General features: G+C 37.9%; 1 protein-coding gene across 7 annotated transcripts in view; it reads right to left on the bottom strand.

The window, feature by feature from the left end:
- The window catches only part of LOC114239570 (G protein-coupled receptor moody), a 57222-nt gene that overhangs the window by 20103 nt on the left and 15999 nt on the right, over positions 1-21120 (bottom strand). For 6 of the 7 annotated variants that reach the window (XM_089734731.1, XM_089734728.1, XM_089734726.1 and 3 more), the window contains exon 2: positions 5037-5116. In XM_089734731.1, coding sequence (XP_089590857.1) covers positions 5037-5104 — 68 coding nt within the window. In that variant the 5' untranslated portion in view covers positions 5105-5116. Of the gene's footprint in view, positions 1-3213; positions 3317-5036; positions 5117-21120 lie in introns of those variants that run through there. The other variant, XM_089734730.1, reaches the window with a different exon arrangement.

The raw sequence follows: 21120 nt of genomic DNA, 5'->3' as shown, positions 1-21120 counted from the left end.
TCCTTGGCCCTCTCCTGTGGAATATCGGTTACGACTGGGCTCTGAGGAGCGCCCTGCACGGCCCTCTCCCGGGCCTAAGCGTTGTGTGTTACGCGGATGACACGTTGGTCGTGGCCCGGGGGAGGAACTACCAAGAGTCTGCTCGTCTTGCCTGCGCAGGGGTGGCATTCGTCGTCGGTAAGATCCGAAGGCTGGGCCTCGACGTGGCCCTCGAGAAATCCCAGGCCCTGCTGTTTCACAGGGCTGGGAGAGAGCCGCCACCCGGGGCCCACCTGGTGATTGGAGGCGTCCGCGTCGAGGTCGGGGTGACTGGGTTACGGTACCTCGGTCTCGAATTGGATGGTCGTTGGAACTTCCGCGCTCATTTCGAGAAGTTGGGCCCCCGACTGATGGCGACGGCTGGATCGCTGAGTCGGCTCTTGCCAAACGTCGGAGGGCCTGACACGGTGGTGCGCCGCCTCTACGTGGGGGTGGTGCGGTCTATTGCATTATACGGAGCCCCCGTGTGGTGCCGCGCCTTGACTCGCAGAAACGTCGTGGCGCTGCGACGCCCGCAGCGTGCAATCGCAGTCAGGGCGATTCGTGGATACCGCACCGTCTCCTTCGAGGCGGCGTGCGTTCTCGCCGGGACGCCTCCCTGGGACCTGGAGGCGGAGGCGCTCGCTGCCGATTATGCGTGGCGTTGTGACCTTCGCGACAGGGGGGAACCACGTCCCGGAGAAGGAGCAATTAGAGCGCGGAGGCTCCAATCTCGGCGGTCTGTGTTGGAGGCGTGGTCTCGCCGCTTGGCGGACCCGTCGGCCGGTCTCCGGACTGTCGAGGCGGTGCGCCCGGTCCTCGCGAAATGGGCGAACCGTGACCAAGGGCGTCTCACCTTCCGGTTGACGCAAATGCTTACCGGCCATGGGTGTTTCGGCCGGTACCTGCATCGCGTTGCCCGGAGGGAACCGACGATGGAGTGTCACCACTGTGACTGCGACGAGGACACGGTCGAGCATACGCTCGCATATTGCCCCGCATGGGTGGAGCAACGCCGTGTCCTTGTCTCGCAAATAGGACCGGACTTGTCGCTGCCGACTATCGTGGCTATGATGCTCGGCAGCGATGAGTCCTGGAAGGCGATGCTCGACTTCTGCGAGTGCACCATCTCGCAGAAGGAGGCGGCGGAACGAGAGAGGGAGAGCTCATCCCTCTCCGCACCTATCCGTCGCCGCCGAGCCGGGGGCCGCAGAAGGGCTTTTGTCCGACTTCGGCCCCTGTAAGAGGCGAACTCCCCCCGGTGAAGGTCAAGGGGCGACCTGAGGGGGTGAGGCCGCGCGGCGCGCTACCAGCACTCTAGCGCGCTGCCATGGAGTAAATAGAGCGACCGGTCGACGGTGTATCGCGTCCCGACCCGGCAGGCTGGTTCTGGTCCAGCGGGGTATTCCGGGACACCAGCGGCACCGTCTGGGCGGCCCGACGGGCTGCCGTACCGAGACGGCCGACGTTTCAGAGCCTTCGATTCGCCTCGAAGGCTCCGTCGGCTGGGCGTCCTTGGGGTGAGCCGCGCCGTCTGGTTGTAGTGTTGACCGCGGTAACCCCCCTACCTCATCCGGGTTCTGACCTCGGAGGGGATCGGACGTCGGGTGTAAGAGTGCAGGGGAGTCGTTTAGTGGGTGGGCCCTAAAATCCTTGGTCCCGCGGTCTGCTCATAACACCATGCAGATCGTAGAGTCTCACATACCCCGCGCGCCCCTTTTGCGCGGGGACCTCGTAGGAGGTTCGGCCCTCTACCCGAAAAAAAAAAAAAAAAAAAAAGGTACCAACTCTTTTTATAAGATACGTACATAGCTCATGTTCACGAATTATTTCGTCGATGAAGGATATGTAATAAAAATGTTTATTGTAATAAAAATCAAACTCATAAAATATATAATTTGAGCGAATTACTGGATCGGGACGTTTTATGAGCTCGGACGGTTTGATACCACCAACCCACCACAATTTCCACGTATTCTGGTTTGAAGGATTGTACCGTCATACTATAGAACTAAGACTTAGAACTCATGTCCCAAATTGGGTGGCGGCATACTTATATGTTGATTGTATCTATGGGTTCCGATAACCATTACAAATCATTTGAGCCGTGAGCTGGTTCATACGGTTAAGCAATAATAAAAACAAAATGAAATACAAGCCGTCGTACTTGATATAATTGCTGCGAATTTCCGGGAAATTAATAGTACGTACAATACTGATGTTTCATAAGTAAGAGAATGTGTTTGAAGATACATGACAAAACAATAAGCTACATTGCTCATGTTCGCATGTATTTAACATTCAATCAAGCATAGATTAACAATAACATAGTGATATTGTTCGAAACTATTAATTGTTAGAGGGTTCAGGTATAATGTGGTAACATGCTCAGATTACTATTAGTTTGGTGATAATTGATTAGGTTTGTGAATTTAATGTCACAAATGTTTAATACAATTATTTGGGTACATCAATATGATTTATCCAGTAGAATATTAATCGGTAAACAGATATGTATTTTTTAAGGCGACTGACTTGGTGGAGCATTAGTTATCTTCGTTGACTGTTGTCCCGAGGGTCGTGGGGTTCGAGTCCCACATTGGGCAAACATTCGTGTGAAGAACAGGTTTGTTAACTATTTCTCTGAGTGCTTTTTATCTATACACGTATATATTTAAACATATATAAGTGTGTCAGTCTCTGGAATCCATAAGACAGGGAATCCTAAATTGAGGCAGGACGGCCGTTCGTATTTGTCTCCAGTTATTTATATTTATATACATTTATTTAATATACGTATCAGGAACCATTCATCAACAGAAGCGGATTGCTTTAGGCTTAGTGTTGTTCATTATGGAACGTGATTATGTATTTGAATCGTGTGACTAAATTACTGGTGGTAGGACCTCTTGTGAGTCCGCACGGGTTGGTACCAACCATCACTCTGCCTATTTCTGCCGTGAAGCAGTAATGCGTTTCGGTTTGAAGGGTGGGGCAGCTGTTGGTTGAACTCAGACCATGGAACTCATATCTCAAGGTGGGTGTCGGCATTTACGTTGTAGATGACTCCGGTAACCACTTAGCACCAATTGGGCTGTGAGCTCGTCCACCTACCTATCTATGCAATAAAAATAATAATAATAATAAACATTAAAATTATTATTATAATAGTTACATTTTCGAAAACTACAATACCATCGTAATTTGATAGCAAGCGTCTTAATGTTAATTCTGTAACGTACACCTCAGTCGAAGAGTGCTCGTATTACGGTCTCGACCTCCTTTGTGAGTCGTTCGACTAGAATGAAAAGAAAACTAATGAAAGGATTTCCGTAGCCTCCATTGAGAGCTGTGAATAGCTACGATTTTTCAATGGAAACGTTCCCTAGCGGTTTTTTTTTATTATTATTTTATTTCAGCAGGAAGTTGTAATATAAGAACTTTTAAAGACTTCCGGATTAGCAAAAGCTTAGAACAAAAAAAAATACTACAAGAAAAAACTTAATAATGGTACCAAAGCTTTGTATTGAATACATTTCTTATATTATAATTTGATTAATCAAATGTAGTATGCCGACTCCGTAATTTTGGCATGAGTACACGATCTTACAATTTATCTCGTATTGATGGATTATCGACACCTTTAGAGAATTAATTTCGTTACTCATTTTGAGATATACCTTGTTTGAGACATTACTTTATATGTATTTATAATGACGGTCTTATAAAACTTTAAGACATTAGTGATTCTGCCTGGTAGGACCCCTTGTGGGTCCGCACGGGTAGGTACCACCACCCCACCTATTTCTGCCGTGAAGCAGTAATGCGCTTCGGTTTGAAGGGTGAGGCAGCCGCTGTAACTATACTTGAGACTTTAGAACTTATATCTCAAGGTGGGTGGCGCATTTACATCGTAGATGTCTATGGGCTCCAGTAACCACTTAACACCAGGTGGGCTGTGAGCTCGTCCACCCATCAAAGCAATAAAAATAAAAAAAAGAATTAGGCAGAATGGTCGGTGTACGTTATCACACACTAGGCATATTTTTATTTTCGCATATTCTACGTTTAAGAAACACTAAGCTATTTCTTGTACAAAACAGACAAGAGAATGGAATCCGGATCGAACCCGGATCCCGTTGTATAGTAGTCAGTTCCACAAAACCACTAGCAAACTATCGAAGACTTTGACTTATAAAAGGGATCCAAAATACAGCAATAGAATCGTTTTATTTATGATTTTTTTTACGTACAACATAACTAAAGTATTATTTGATTTTTTTACATATTATGCAAGCTGACCTGGCAGACTTCGTAGTGCTTCAATCGATAAATAAAAGACACATCAAGGGGACACATCAAAGGAAAAACAAAATTGTTTGTTTTTATATAATTCCGAGCTTTTTTATATTTTCTCACCTTTTAAACCTTCCCTGGACTTCCACGAATAATTCAAGACCAAAATTAGCCAAATCGGTCCAGCCGTTCTCGAGTTTTAGCGAGACTAACGAACAGCAATTCATTTTTATTTATAGAGATTATATTTATTATTTACAGTGTAGACCGTGGCGGGTAGCCATCATACAACACAAGATAATTGACAGATGCCTGAATCTCGCTTACGACATTTTCAAGATAAAGCGCATAAATATATACAAGTTCCGAACAACAACATTTGGACCGTCGCCGCGTCGGTCTTAAGTGTATAATCTATGCGTCGGTCTACCGAGCAAAATCACCCGCTCGGTGAAAGATCTTCCCTTTGTCGTTAAACTTCCCAAATATGTATACCTTTTTTACTGTAAGTTTAAAACCAAACTTAAGTAGATTTGTTCGTCGTTTTAATTGACTATTTTTTCTATCTCGATATCACAATTATTCTGCATACAATTTTTTAGACAATATTTTTTGTGAACTACCAAGTTTTTATCATTTTGAAGATTCGAACAGAATTCATTTTCCGAAAATCGTTCGTAAACATTTGAAGTTCCCTCAAGTTTAGTAACTATTGGACTTACTTGGATAGTTCGCTGGGCTCCGCGCTGGTCGTGACGTCGTCTGTGAAGTTTATATTGTTTTCAGACATGATTCCGTTCACCTGGAAAACATAAAAAATTATTAGTAAAATATTTTGAGATCGAGTTTATTTGAGGAAAAACCTTGCAGTAATTTTTATTGTTTAAAATATTCACAAGGCATGTTCATGATCCACCTTATGTAGTTTCCGGTATCTATAGAAGTTACAATGACATAACAATATCGGCATTCAGATTTTGAATCGAATTCTCTGTTGTGATAAACGATGGCTGGCTTTAACGGGCTTGCGACAAGAAGGAGCACGGCAATGTGTATGTTCTAACATATGTGCCGTGGGCAGTGCTCTGAGGACCTTAAGACGATCCCATGTCTTCATTTTTACCGTCGCACCGACCGCCACCGGAGCAGAGTTCATCCATACTACCTAGTTGCGTTCATCCGCGGTACGTTTTCGGAGATCTTTTCTGTCCCTTACCATCTGGTTTTGGAATTCACTTCCCTTCTCAGTGTCTTTTGAGCGATATGACATGCCTTTCCTAAAATCTGGTTTGCGGGAAGTACTTAGAATTAGGCAGCCGCCTGGCAGTATCCCTGGCATTGTTGATGTCCTTGAGCGACAGTGACCACTCACGATCAAGTGGGAGGTAAAGGGCAATAGAAAACAATACCTTATTCAAAACAAACAATTATAATTAAGCCTTATTAGCTGATTAAATTGGCAATGTCTAGACTCGCAACGAAGCCGGAAATATCAATTGAAATCCTTAATTTGATCAGTGATTTCTAACTGTCTTTTGATTTTAGGCTTCATCAAATCACGTACTTAGTGTACATTAGAACAGGAACATTTAGAAGTAATTAGCTATGACTATTTCATTTATTTTTCAATAATGACATTAGATGACTGATGATTAGTTTCAACATTCAAAACCGGTCCACCGATCACTCATATCATTCATGATGACCTGTACAATTAGGCTTTAGTTTAAGACGTGACTCAGCTACTCAGTTTCTTTGTAGTACGGATACATCCAACGATGTATTCAAATGAGACTATTCCGGTGTTTTAATTGATTTCACAAATTCTGAGACACGCTTTAAAGAGGCGCTTCCTTGATCTTCGAAGACAGTGGCGTCAATTTAGATTTTATGTCAGCAAAATTTGTATCCAAGTTTTACTGGGCGTAGGTATTTTTTTTACGAATATTTAAATGAAGTATACTACTAGCCGTACTTGCCCGCTTCGTTGAGCATTTCAAATTAACATTATTATTTATTGTCATTACTATTAGAGAGTTCAACACTCATATAAGTATTAGCCTATCCATTAAGTACATGTATTTTCTACATGGATACCAAGTTTCAAGTCAATCGGATGCATGGTTCAGTAATTATAACGGAACATCCGTAAAAACCACTGTAGATTTATATATTGGTATAGATGAAGAATATTGATTAAACGTTTTAGAAGTGAATTTGAATTCGATTGATTTCCGAATTATAAAAATCAAATATTAGATTTCAGATACCATTATGTCCAGGGGAGAAAGGTTATTTGATTTAAGTGACATTTTGCAACTTTAAAGGTGAGACATTTAAAGTTTAAAATTTGGAAAAAATATCATAACAATAAAACTACTTCAGCTATTTAAATGGAGTAAGCTTGATTGAAGTTCAATTAAAAACATCAAACTGTTGATACTAATCTAAACTAATCTCAGGAACAACTGGTCCGATTTTTAAAATTCTTTCAGTATTAGATAGCCCGTTTATTGAGGAAGGCTATAGGGTATATAACATCACGGTAAGACCAATACAAGTGGAGCACCAATAAAGAATGTTTCAAAATAGGGGTTTAAATAGATTCTTATTAACATTCTATGATTAAAAAATATCTTCACTTTCTACGTAAATGAAGTGGGGAGTAAAATTTAGTGTTATACCAAAGTAACTATTCCACGCGGACGGAGTCGCGGGCAAAAGCTAGTATCAAATAAAATGCACCATAATTACAAAAATAAATGTTGCGTATTACGCGAACGAAATATTGCTTAAACCAAATAGCCTTCGATATGATAATAAATAATAATATGATGAAAAATTGTACGTAATACGTAATTTCTTGGACCAATCACACTAATTATATCGTTTTCAAAGCTGAAGTCACAAACTATAAGACACGTAGTATACTTCATATAGATTTCATTCGTTAGCTCTTTTCAAAGTCATATTCTAAAGTATTTATAAGTTTACCGAATAAATACATGAGACAACTAATTAAGAGGGGCCGACTGTCTGCTCTGCAATTGTTTGAAGCGCTTAAGACCCAATTTAGGTTATTTAACGCTTTCGACCACCGTCCGACAAAAGACGACGTCTCCTTCGCTTTGTATTAAAAGGAACATTGTACAAGTAAGGAATATTCCAAAGTTTCAGACTCTATAGTTCCCTTTGACGATTACGAACAATGTAACACCGGTATTGCTTGACGAAGTATCAACTGAATTTGCGAAAATTACGAAAATTTGGAACTGTGCGAGATTTTTAACTTCTCGATCGCGTAAAAGTTAACTCAGATTTGTATGGAGTTGGAACAGCGCCCCTAGCGGCAAGCGGAGGAAAGCTGTTCTAACTCCATATAAATTTGATTTAAGTCGCAGCACACTGTAAACATTCATTTGTCACGTTTGTTTGTTTTACATATTTCTTGACAACTAGCCAAATAAGGTACTTAATATTGTGATTTCAATACAATGTTTCGACCATTGTTACCATTTATTCGTTTTTGCCTTAAGAAGAAAAACAATCAATAATTCTTGTTATTTACAAAATTTTCCGCAGAAATGAAGCCCATTTCTCGCACAAGGCAAATGAGTTGGTAACCAAGGAATATCTTAAATAATCGATAAATCTATTTTGGGTCCAACTTGAGATGTACGACTCTCTACCCCAAGACAATCAACTGACTTTGGGGAGCTATTAACAATGGAAAAACCTGGTAGGTTTTGGACGTTTGCGCTTAATGTACCTCCACAAGTCTTACTATCGATTCTCGAATCGTACCTACTTGATTTGATAATATTTAGTTTCTTTTATCTACCAAATTATTAAAAAGAGTGTACAAAGTATATCTAATATATAAAATTCTCGTGTCACAATGTTTGTTCCCATACTCCTCCGAAACCGCTTGACCGATTCTCATGAAATTTTTTATGCATATTCAGTAAGCCTGAGAATCAGCTACTATCTATTTTTCATACCCTAAGTGATTAGGGTTGTCCACCCGTAACATTTTTATTTTATTTGGACTTTTTTTTTGTTATAATGAGGTATTATGTGGTTGAATGAGGTTTTGTTATTTTTATTATATATTCCCTCATCGTTCACAGCACTACATACCTCTTTCACTCATTTACCACATCCTTACACACTTACAATAAGTTAGTTTTTTTTTTCTACACTAGAAATTCCCTAGAAATCTTATATATTATTATGGCAAAACAATGTTTGCCGGGTCAGCTAGTGTACAATAAAATTATGCAGTAAAACATTCACAGAACATTCTCCTTTTTATCTTTTAATTATAAATTTAAAATGAACTAAAACGTTTTAATTCTAGTTATCGGTTTCAAATTATAGTGTAGCTTCCAACTTTTCGAAGACTTTTATTATTTCTTTTCAGAAAGGTGTCTTTTGTCAAAAATCCGAAATTGTAAAATATAAAATAATATTAGATTATGATCTAAAAAGTTTAAAATAAAATCGCACACACTTTAGAAAATATTATATATATTTTGTTTTTAATTTTATTTGAAGCTCCACAGTGCGTTTCCAGAGATCTTTTTTGCCACGTACCATCCGGCTATGGAATGAGCTTCCCCTCCACAGTGTTTCCCGAGCGCTATGACATGTCCTTCTTCAAACGAGGCTTGTGGAGAGTATTAAGCGGTAGGCAGCGGCTTGGCTCTGCCCCTGGCATTGCTGAAGTCCATGGGCGACGGTAACCACTCACCAATCATTCTGTCATATTGTACATATCATTAATTATTAGGCGAGAAGATATTTTCGACCACATAATTACGCAAAATTAAATACGCATTTTAATATAGTAAACAAAACATTAGTTATCCGTTGTAATGAAAAATCTATATTCATTAATTATGTATTCATAAAAGTATCTAAAAGTTACATACTGAAACGCATATATTTGTTTGGATTCGCAATTCTAAGTCGGTATTACTTCGTAGCATTAAGTAAAAATATCAGTAGGTACTATTTTTGGTTTGGTCGAAAACAAGCGATGCCTGGGGACTGCGGGATCCCATCGCAATATCCGCGATTGAGTCAAACCATTCTTTTGAATACTCCTACGGTTTTTCCGTAACTTTCGATGTAAGGGAAGTAAATAGCAGTTTGTTGTTGTTATTCCTAACTTAGTGATTTCGTTAGTGAAAGCACTTTATGTGATGCTCAGATAAAGCTGCCAACATTTGTTTTACTTTCTAACTTTTTTTTGGGGATTATAATGTTCATTAATAAGTTATTGACGAATTTAGGAAAATTATTGACGGGATTTTTGAATTGAATAATTTAGAATGTAAAGGTACTGCCAATACATTAAAAAAAAATCAACTGTTTCGTTTTTATTAAAGAAATATAATGAAGCGGGAATGAAATTTACTGGTGGTAGAACCTCTTGTGAGTCCGCACGGGTAAGTACAACCACCTTGCCTTTTTCTGCCGTGAAGCAGTAATGCGTTTCGGTCTGAAGGGTGGTGCAGCCTTTGTTACTATACTGAGACCTTAGAACTTATATCTCAAGGTGGGTGGCGACATTTACGTTGTAGATGTCTAGGGACTCCGGTAACTACTTAACACTGGGTAAACTGTGAGCTCGTCCACCTCTAAGCAATAAAAAAAAAAGCGAACGAACAGTTATTTTCTGATCCTATTTTAACTCGTCATCAGAAGGATTTTATTTACCTTCCAATAGACTAACATTCAATTTCAAATCGCAAACAATGACTCATTATTCAATATTCATTCTCAATTCAAAATCAAATTTATAAAGTGATTCGGTTAAACTCTCGGCGATTTCGCATGTAAACTTTGCGGATTTGCAAGAAAATTGTCAATTGGTACAGTTCGTTTCGAACACAATTTGAAATGCATAGCGTCACATTGAATTTCGGACGGAGACACGAGACAAAAATTACGTGGCTAATCTACGTTCATGCATAGAGATTAGATTTTAACGATCGCTATCTATTCGACGGACAGATTTGTCCTTAAATGTTCGTTTCTAATTTGTTTAATCTAATCTATATATATAAAAATGAATTGTTCGTTAGTCTCGCTAAAACTCGAGAACGGCTCGACCGATTTGGCTAATTTTGGTCTTGAATTATTTGTGGAAGTCCAGAGAAGGTTTAAAAGGTAGATAAATATGAAAATGTTCTGAATTAAATAAAAATAACAATTTTGATTTTCCTTTGATGTGTCCCCCGTCGGAAGGATTCCTTTTGTTTGTTTTAAGTTTATTTTGTACAAAAGTTTAGGTCTTTTATTTACCGATTGAGGCACTACGAAGTCTGCCGAGTCAGCTAGTACTGAATATTGAACGTCTAAATTAAAACAAAGATTCGATTTTATTCCGGTAAAGATTTTCCTAGGTTTGAGTATCTAAAACTTGGAAGTCAGTTGATTTTACGGCAAATTGTTTATATTAGTTTTAGTACATATTTTTGTTAAATCATTTTTCATTTGCCTTACATTGTTTTATAATTCTGTAGCTTATTTATTATAGGACAATGAGATAATAATAGTTTTGTGTTAGGCGAATAAACAGGCACTATAACAGTTAAGAAATGTAATAGTCAGTTACTCATTGTGTATCAAACCTTCTTTATATTCATGGAGCTATTCTGCATATTCCGACACGAAAGTAGTCTCACCGTTGAAAGATTTTAAGGACGGTACACATAATAGGTCCGAAGCTGCACGGAAGTATGTGTTTGAATAAATTATAACATCCTATTCAAGTCAAGCATTCGTGCAAGCATCTGAAGCTACACACAATCGGACATAGAACACGTTCGGTTGATTATTTTAAATGACTGTAGGTTGAAACTTTAATTCCAGAGTCGTTCGATAATAGTTCAAACATATTAGTGTTACCTGAAAGACGCTAAAACCCAATGAACTTTGATTAATCAGTGAATTAAATAAGTACTTTTTTTATTGCTTAGATAGGTTGACTGGCTCACAGCCGACCTGGTGTTAAGTGGAGCCCATAGACATCTACAACGTAAATGCGCCACCCACCTTGAGATATAAGTTCTAAGAACTCAGTATAGTTACTTAATAATCTGCCAACATTTTGCATTTAAAGACATTTTAATAGTATCCCACTAACAGTAATGACATTTGATCATTAGTTGATCACATTTTTTTGTTTGGTTTTGATTCTTAAATTGTATTTTGACTGTTATCTCATTTGCCGATTTTTTTAAATTTATAAACATCAGCGAGTTACTGAAACAGTCTTTTAAATTAAATTAAAATTTTATGTCGAATAACTAAAAACATTACTAGTCCAGAATAGTCTCTCAGGCCTTCCTGTGACATGCACTGACAATTATTAGGCAATTGAACACAACAATTGGACAACATCTCAAATTGGAGAAGCACCCACGTTATTGTTCTGTTTTATTTGTGTAGGGTTTGGTTTTTTTTTTCAAAGTAATGTATGCACTGCAATAAAATAGTAATTTTTCTTTCGTTCTATTCGATTTAATTTAAAACTCCTTCATTCTTTGAAAAATCGACCGTGAGCAAATCTCTGATTTGATTTGATTTGATATACGGTACGATTTATACGATCGCAGATGCACTTATGGGGCCAAAACGGAACTCAGTATTCAATTATAAATGTACACTGTAAAGTTAGCCGTCAACGAGACCTTAGATTTAATATAAATAATAGGTTAAAAAAAAACAAAAAAATATATTTATATTAATATTTTAAATTAAAATAAAAATATTTTTTTAGTTTTTTAAACTATTATTTAATTTTAATTTTTTATTTCAATTTCAATTTTTTCAATTTTATTATTATTTTTGAATTGTCATCGGTCCTTAATAAGTTTGCCAAACTTCGAGTTAATTCGACGTTTTGAAGGGGGTCAAAATCATGTTCAAAGATTCCGTTACATACATACTAACATACATACGTCTCAAATAAAATCATATCAAAAAAATATATATTTAACATAAATGAAAGTACATACTTGTTGAACGTGAAAAGTACTATCGCCAATTAACAAAAACTAGCCTCCGTCCTGAGAAGAATTGGCAAGAAACTCAGCGGGCATGTCTTTTTTTTTAAATATTAGATAAAAAAAAATAATATTAGATTTTTTTTCTCTCTGAAGCTCATAAAGGCTTAATAAAAATAGACGAGTATAACTAATTATCGAACGTGATTGAACCATCAGATCATCATCGCTCATTTACATCAGCAATGGGCAAAGTCAATATACAGATTATACAGAACCTTCATTTGAAGAAGGAAAATGTGAGAGTATTCAGGAAATACCGTGGATGGAAGTTCATTTTTAAGCATAAACAGTATGTGACAAAAAGATCTATGGAAACGTATTGTGGATGAAGATAAAAAAAGACATAAGGGTATCATCTCGAAACACTCCTCATATCGCTCCCACGTACGATATAACCGAAATAAATGAAGTCACTCCGTAGACTCAGAACTATAATAGTACGAGTGTCTTTGTTGATATTTTGAATAAGCGCATCATCTGTTATACAATGAACTTAAACTATTTGGAATGAGAATTTTCATTTCACTTTATAACATATCTTTGTAATAGTAATATATAGTAATATTACTGATACGTACTGTAATATAAACTAGAGGTCCCGCAGTAGTCGAAATTCGACTATAATTAATTGGAATTGTATAATAAGTTTGTAAACTATTATGATTGTCTTTTATACTTCTTTAATCACAAATTTCGCCAAGACTACACTATAGAAAAATATTAATAAAGACAAACAGTATGTAATCTATTCTCAATTTGACCACAGACGTCAAGAACAAAAGTTTGACAATAAATAGTATGCATGCGTGTGTGCGTCAAATACATGGTATGTAGTGTGTGTAATGTTTTCTTTATTGATTTAATGTATCTTTTATGCATTATTTAAAAAAAAAATTAGCATTGTGCAATTCTTCTCTATATTCTCTATAAGTGTGGAAAATTTCATACTCCTCCGTCCGCGCAATTTTCGTAAAAAGGGATACAAAGTTTTTGCTTCACGTATTAATTTAAAGATATGTAAGTTACTAGAGTAGTACATAAATACTAAAGACGCGACAGTGGGTAACTTAAATTTGACTAAAACAAATATTGAAAGACGATTCATATTACTAAAACAAATATTGAAAGACGATTTCACGACTAAAATATATCAATTCAATTTTTCATTAAGTTTGTAACAATGACCATATCGACTTAATATGATGTATGGTTACAAACAAAAACATTTCAAATTTCGTTCCACAAATTATTTCAAATTAGGGAAAATGTATACATTTGTTCGAAACCATACATCATATTATGTCGATGCCTTCGTCTTTTTCAACGTCGGCTAAAACATTTAACTAAAGAGTAACTGCGACTTTTCGAATACGACTTTTCGCGCGTAAATTGAACGCTTTGAAACATTAAATGTATTAAATTACTTGAATCATCCATAAAACTGCTGTAGCTTAACCATAATCGTTTATAATCTCTGTATAATTTCAATAAGCGAAAAACTTTGTTATGAAATTGTAAAACATTACGCGATTGCGAAGACTTAATGGCTCGAGAGATCCCTGAATAAAATTAAAATGGTCCCACCGAAGGAACTTCAGTCGTTTTCCGAGTCTCAATAAATTACGTGTTTCATTACTATAAATATTTTTTACCGGAGATTATGATAAACTTAGTTTGGGAATTTTTCATAAAAATGTAAGTTAGAGTTGAGGGGATTATTTTAGTTCCCGATCCCATTTCTGCAATGAATCCTTAATTCGTTTCGGCTTGAAGTGTACGACAGTCATTTTATAATAAAACTAGCGACCCGCTCTCGCTTCGCTTCGGAAACTTCATTTATTATTGATTTCTCCACTATTTAATGGATGTTATTATACATATAAACTTTCCTCTTCAATCACTCTATCTATTAAAAAAACCGCATCAAAATCCGTTGCGTGGTTTTAAAGATTTAAGCATACATAGGGATATAGGGACAGAGAAAGCGACTATGTAGTGATTGTGACATCAATTTCCTGCCTCATAATTCAAGCATTTAAATTGACATGATTAGGGTATCCGATGACCATTTAACCAGATAAACCACATTTCCCTTTTTTTACTCTACCATTTCGCCGGTAGCCTAAGGAGCTATTCCAGTTACGACCAACCGGTCACCGTCCTCGTCGAACCCGTCGCTTGCGACGAAGGGCTCGACGAGCGAATTAGCCCATAGACACAGCCCACTGAGTTTCTCGCCGGATCTTCTCAGTGGGTCGCGTTTCTGATCCGGTGGTAGATTCTGCGAAGCACTGCTCTTGCTAGGGCCAGTGTTAGCAACACCTCCAGCTTGAGCTCCGAGAGCTCACCTACATGTTAAGGCGAACCTGAAATAGCCTCTCAAGGCTATCAGCATAGGTAGGAAAAAAAAGACAGAAAACCTCACCTACCGATGCAGTGTGAGAAAAAAACAAAACGACGCATTAAAAGTTTTACAACAATTAAACATCATCGCTTTAAAACAATTCATTCACAATTTCTAAATAGTTTTGTTTACATAAATATATTCAGGCATTCACGATAATGACATTGCATTCGAACCGATTTGTCAGTCGTCGACGGACCTACAACGTACAAAAGATAAATGGGACTTTGTGTTATCGCTCAATTGCGGCCAAACCCCCTTTGAGCGATCACGTCGGTAAAGTTCATTACGGTCTGGTTGACTGAGCTCGAAATTAATAAAAAATAAATTTAATCACACGTCATTTCAGAATTCAAAACTTTTACATTGCGTACAATTAAATCCAGAAGTTCTCTTAAATCGTTAGCGGTTCTAAAGTAGTATTTAGTTTGCAACACTTTAAAATATTTGCTGGTTACTAACCGGGTTAACTAGTAATAATAATATAAAAATAAATAAGGACTAGGATTCACTGTACTGTATGGGAACCACAAAATAATGCACTTATATATGTACGTTAAAATATCTGAACCAAAAATAAAAAATTATGAATGTATTTGAAGCATTAGCATCATAACTGGACACAGCCGGTTGTCATATCTAACATAGTCGTATAGTGTGCAAACGTGTCGTGTTTTCTTGGTAAATAATCTTCGATCAGCAAGTACTATTATTGATCGAAGTAAATTAAATACGTACTTTATAAACAAGTGTCCAAGAACGACGTTCTCGATTAAAAAAAAATATTTACGTTCTGCAATTACAAGAGATTTACGAAAAATATTAATTTGCATGTTTATGTGCTATATGTATTACGAAAGTCTAATTTTTTAAACACAACTTCACACGTTTTCACTTGTGGATTTACTCGTGTTTATATAGAAAACCAAAAAAAACCAAGAACCTGCTCGAGCATAGTGTTTCTGGATACGTCATTTTTGATTCCCATGAGAACCTGTATGCAAAATTTTATTTTTTGTTTTTTCCTACCTATGCTGATATACTTGAGAGGCTATTTCAGCGTTGCCATAGCATGTAGGTAAGCTCTCGGGGCTCAAACCGGAGTTGTTGCTAACACTGGCCTTAAAAGAGTAGTGCTTCGCAGAAGCTACCACCAGATCGGAAACGCGACCCACTGAGAAGATCCGGCGAGAAACTCAGTGGGCTGTGTCTATGGGTTCATTTACTCGCCGAGCCCTTCGTAGCAAGCGACGGGTTCGGCGAGGACGGTGACCGGTACTTGAGGTACCGAAAAGCACCGTTAATGGATCGGGATGATCCGTAATGACGTGAAAATTTTATAATCTTCGGTTCAGTAATTAAGTCGGGAAGGGTAATTAGCAAGCACACATTATAATATATAAATAAATAGTGCGGAGCATTTTTGCCATTAATGGCATTACCAACAACATACCAATAATGGCAAGCACGTAACACAGCAATAATGGAAATGACTCAATATTTACTGGATGAGTCATCGTTCTGTGCATAAATTTGAAAGGTTTCAAGCACATACAAAAACTGACCGTGGTTAGTCACCGTAACTGGAGACAAGAATGCTTCGAAGGTGAACTATGCTTTTGAATCGGTTAGCAAAATTTTTTTATTGACAAATATTTTTTTAAAGCAGTGGGAAGGGTGCTCCTATTCACGGCTAGATCGCAGTTCGATCCTAGGACACGTTATATCACGTGACTCGAGGTGATGTAGTAAAAAAGAGATGACCGGTTTATCTCAAACAATTTTTTAATGTACTCGTCATATACTACGGTAAAGATACAGATACAGAAAACTCAAAATTTCTGATGGTTGTGAACGATCAGTAGGTATTATCGTATCGACAGACGGCCTTCTGAGCGAAGTAATAAAATTCGTATATTTAAATTTGTCGATCGTGCGCTCGTAGTATTATTGTTTCAGAAAAAATCAGCATTTCTATAAACAGTCTTCGTTTTCGAAAACGGATTAAAATTATACCGGGAATGAATCCTTAAAAAAAATTAAAGTTTAAAATGCAAATTATTGTACCACGAGACTCATTGTTGGCATTCATATAAATTGGCCTGTCTAATGTGTATGTAAATTACACACCATTGTAGAAAATACGCTCATTTGTATGAAAATGCTTTTGGAACCTAAAAATTTAGTGAGCGAACGCGGTTCAGCATTATTTCTAGCTAACTAGCTAGCTAGTTTTTAATTTGAACTGTTTTTTCATATATATTTGTATTGACAGCGTTCGTATTTCATCGTATATTAACCTTGAAGAAATAATAATTCAATAGCGAATCCATTTGGTTTTTAATCATTTGACATTACGCAGCTAAAGGTGACTCGAAATTTCATGTTACTTTTAGGAATAAGGCGATATGGCGAATACTAATACCCTACTCAATTTTATCTCTATGAGGTATTGAGAGTGGAGCGTATTTGGTCCGACCAGCGCATTGGATTTCTGCCTCATATAAAGTGATAAAGTAAAAAATATGATTTGTAAAGACGTGACTTTTGCGATATGAGTCACAAACCTGAGACACGCACAGAATGGTCTTGAGTCAGCATCGTGCATCAAGGTATGTTAGCTTACGCCCACATTATGCCATCGCATGTTTCATTAAACGAATCAGATAATTGAGATAATAACCTTTGAACGTGTCCAGTGCGATATAAGAAGAATAATAATAATATTTTTATTAAACAATATCTAAGATACAATTATAAATTGCATATGTACGACTGCAAGTAATTGTACCTTGTTGCAGTCATAATTTCAACATCAGGATACAAGAGGTAACAATGAATACAGGTAAAAAGTAACAAATAATCAGAAATTTGTATGAAGTAAGCTTAAATAGAAAAAAATATACTGCAATACAGACTACATAACTAATTGAGTTTTAATAAAAGCTCAATTACTAATTAATAAAACGTAGAAAAGAATAATTAAACGCTAAATGTAAAAGATTAATTATTCTGTATGAAGTGTCTAGATATGCAAGTGCGTGTGATTGTATGAATGCGTGAGAAGATAACAAAGAATCTTCGTGGGTACTATGTATTCTCTATTAACCCTAACGTGCCGGGTAGGTTCTAGAATACTGTTACAAAGCTTTTAAGCATTTTGGCTTGAAGGGTTGGACAGCTCTAATACAATGGACACTTTGATCTCAAAGTAAATTTCTTTTTTTTTATGACTGATAGATTATTGTTGGCCCGGAGGCCTTTCCAGTTTCACCAGGACAAGTGGGCGAGCAAAGGCTCAGCCAGGAGGGGTGGAATTTGTTAACAACTGCCCGAGCACCTCCGAAGGAGACCTAACAACTCAAGAGCAATTGCTTCGCGAATGAATCTACTACCGGATCGGAATCGCGACCCGCTGAGAAGATTCGGGGAGAAACTCAGCGGGCTGATGTACGGATTAGCTTGCACGTCGACCTTTTTGTCGAGTTCAACGAGCAGGTAAATTTCACGTTGTCATCACAAACTATGAGTTTTTTTTTTATCTCTAAATGTCAGTTGACTTTATTCTCTGTATAAAGTGTCATTTGGTTTAGAGGTCGTTAGATGTAGATAAAACACGTATTGCAAAATGCTTTGTACAAAAGTTTCGAGAGTAATTTATAACATTAAGTACATTTTACGTAGGTACTTATTGTTATTGAAGGTAAATATATGGTGGGCTTCGTAAGTTATCACTGTTGCTTGCGGGCATCGACAATGAGTCACGTCATTACGGATCCTCCCGATCCATTAACGGTGCTTTTTGGTACCACAAGCACCGGTCACGTCCTCGTCGAACCCGTCGCTTGCGACGTAGGGCTCGACGAATAAATTAACCCACAGACACAGCGGACTCAGTGGGTCGCGTTTCCGATCCGGTGGTAGATTCTGCGAAGCACTGCTCTTGCTAGGGCCAGTGTTAGCAACACTCCGGCTTGAGCCCTGTGAGCTCACCTACGTGTTAGGGCAAAGCTGAAATAGCCTCTCAAGGCTTTCAGCATAGGTAGAGAAAAAAAAAGACAATGAGAAAACCGTACAGCCTAACCGCTGCCTATAGCTTGGGAAACTTTATAATCCTCATTTACAGAAAATATGAAAAGTTTGATTCTGGTCCGAGATTTTTGTTGGGTAATTTTGAAAATTCTAGTAATTACCCAATATTTTTTTTCTATATTTATGCTCAAATTCGTATTATAATGAGTTTTAAAGTTTTAAAGGTTACACAGACTTTGCTGACATACGAATAGCGACTTTGTTATTAGCTGCGTAGATAATATATTCTGCTACTAATCTACTTACCTGAGTTAGATCAGTTCCCAACGGTATCTATCGTAACTGGTAAAGTTTTGTACAAGCCAGTGACCTTTAACGTCCATCGCCAATTTACATTTAATACGCTCGATTTAACGCAAATTATTCGCGGTTCTGATTGCTGTCAGAGATATGTGATGCTGTTGATTAACATCCTTCTGCTTACGTCTACACTTGGGTTAAGAAGAAAGTGGCTGAACTTCCTATATGTTAGAGCGGTAGATGGGATATGTAGAAGTCGAATCGATTAAGCTCTCGCTTAGAGTGGAGTGCATAGTCGTTTCTCATCTACTGGAAGCCGGAGCAGCGGTACTAGGAAACTTATCGAGTTGAATCCCATTAGCTTTTCGAAACAAAATTTTCATAATAGCTCTGATTATGTTGGTTATATACAGAGTCAAACCTCGATTTCAATTATCTTGAACCTCCTGTGAGGTTTCTGCACCTAATGAGTTCGTGGGATATATGGTACTCAGTGATCGACTCGGTCCCCTGCGCATTCACCTGACGTCCGAATCCGGGGCCAAAACCCGGGCAAGGTACCGAAGTTACCACGGTCAACGCTAAAACCAAAGTTACAGCTAATTCCAAGTACGCCAAGCCGGCGCGGTCGTCGAGCAGATAGTCGATGACCCTACGGTGGACATTATGGCATGGCAGGATGTCAGGCTACCCAAGGCGGTCTCGCTGGTGTTCTGGATTACCCAGCTGCCCGAACCACACGTCCGGTACGGAAGTGCAGCACATAGCCAACCGGTCACTTCATAACCTCTACCGAGGGAAGGCCGCTTCCTGCCGGGCTTGAAGCCAGGGTTAAAAGACCCTGTCCCGACCCGGCTCGGCGGCGACAAATCGATGCGGAGAAGGATGAGCTCCCCATCTCTCGTTTCGTAGCCTCCTTCTATAAGATAGTGGAGTCGCAGAGTTCAGCAGATCTGCTCACGGCCTACCTGTTCAGATTTTTCCATATACATAATATGTATATCTACATAATCATTCTAAATATATTTAATTCCTCATATACACGGTACGCTTCACATGTACTACCGAAAAGAAGAGATTTATTTCAATTTTGTTTATTTAAAGTTGAAAGAACTTCCACGTTGATGAAAGCTTACTTACTGTATTCGGTTAACGGTTCTATTTCTAATAATACAAAGCGGCTCATGTTTTGTTCTGTTATACGTCAGACACAACCCTGAATGAATGTGGTAGAAAATTTACTTGACTACAATTGTTTTTATTTGAATATTTTTTTTTATATATACCTACAGTTGTTTTATCTTCACGAAGCCCGATTGACCTTAGGTGTGTATGCATATTAGTTCTGTCTTAGTATCACCCGACTTGCCCGGCGGATTTCTTGTTCTGCCTTGCGCCAAAATATTGCATCGCGTACTATCGACATGAAAAGCAGAACGAAGAAATCCTGTTCACAGTGAGGTGCGTATATAATGTTTATTACTAAAGGAACTAGCAAGTCGCCCCGGCTTCGCACGGATCCATTGCTTTCATTCGTCTTTAAAAAGTAGTATTCGATTTATTTAGAATTCAGCACTTCCATATTGATTATTTTTGCGGATAATTCTGGTTGTGTGAAAACTAAAACGTTCATTTAAATCATAAATGGCAATTTTACGTCAATAATCTACTACACTGAACGCCGAATGTGGCTGACAAATTCTTGAGTGATTCGACAAGAGTGGCTTCGCAAAAACATGATCTTTTTATTTTTAAAGAAAAAATTGTTAGTATAAGTCTAGGAATATAACTATAGGAAATAGAGATATGGTATTTTTTTTTTTCGGATCAGGGTTTAGTTATGATAGGTAATACGTGTTTCTAATTATGAATTTTTAGCTTTAATGTCATCAAACGTCTGCAAATCTATCTATCTATTCCTCAAGAAAAAGCATAAATTCAGATTAAATCCTCAAAGACCTAACTGTGATTTAAATATAAAAAATATAG

The sequence above is a fragment of the Bombyx mandarina genome, chromosome 18 (genome assembly GCF_030267445.1).
Source record: "Bombyx mandarina strain Sakado chromosome 18, ASM3026744v2".
NCBI lineage: Eukaryota > Metazoa > Arthropoda > Insecta > Lepidoptera > Bombycidae > Bombyx > Bombyx mandarina.
Note: the sequence above shows the minus strand (reverse complement) of the source record. Positions and strands in the feature narration are given on the sequence as shown.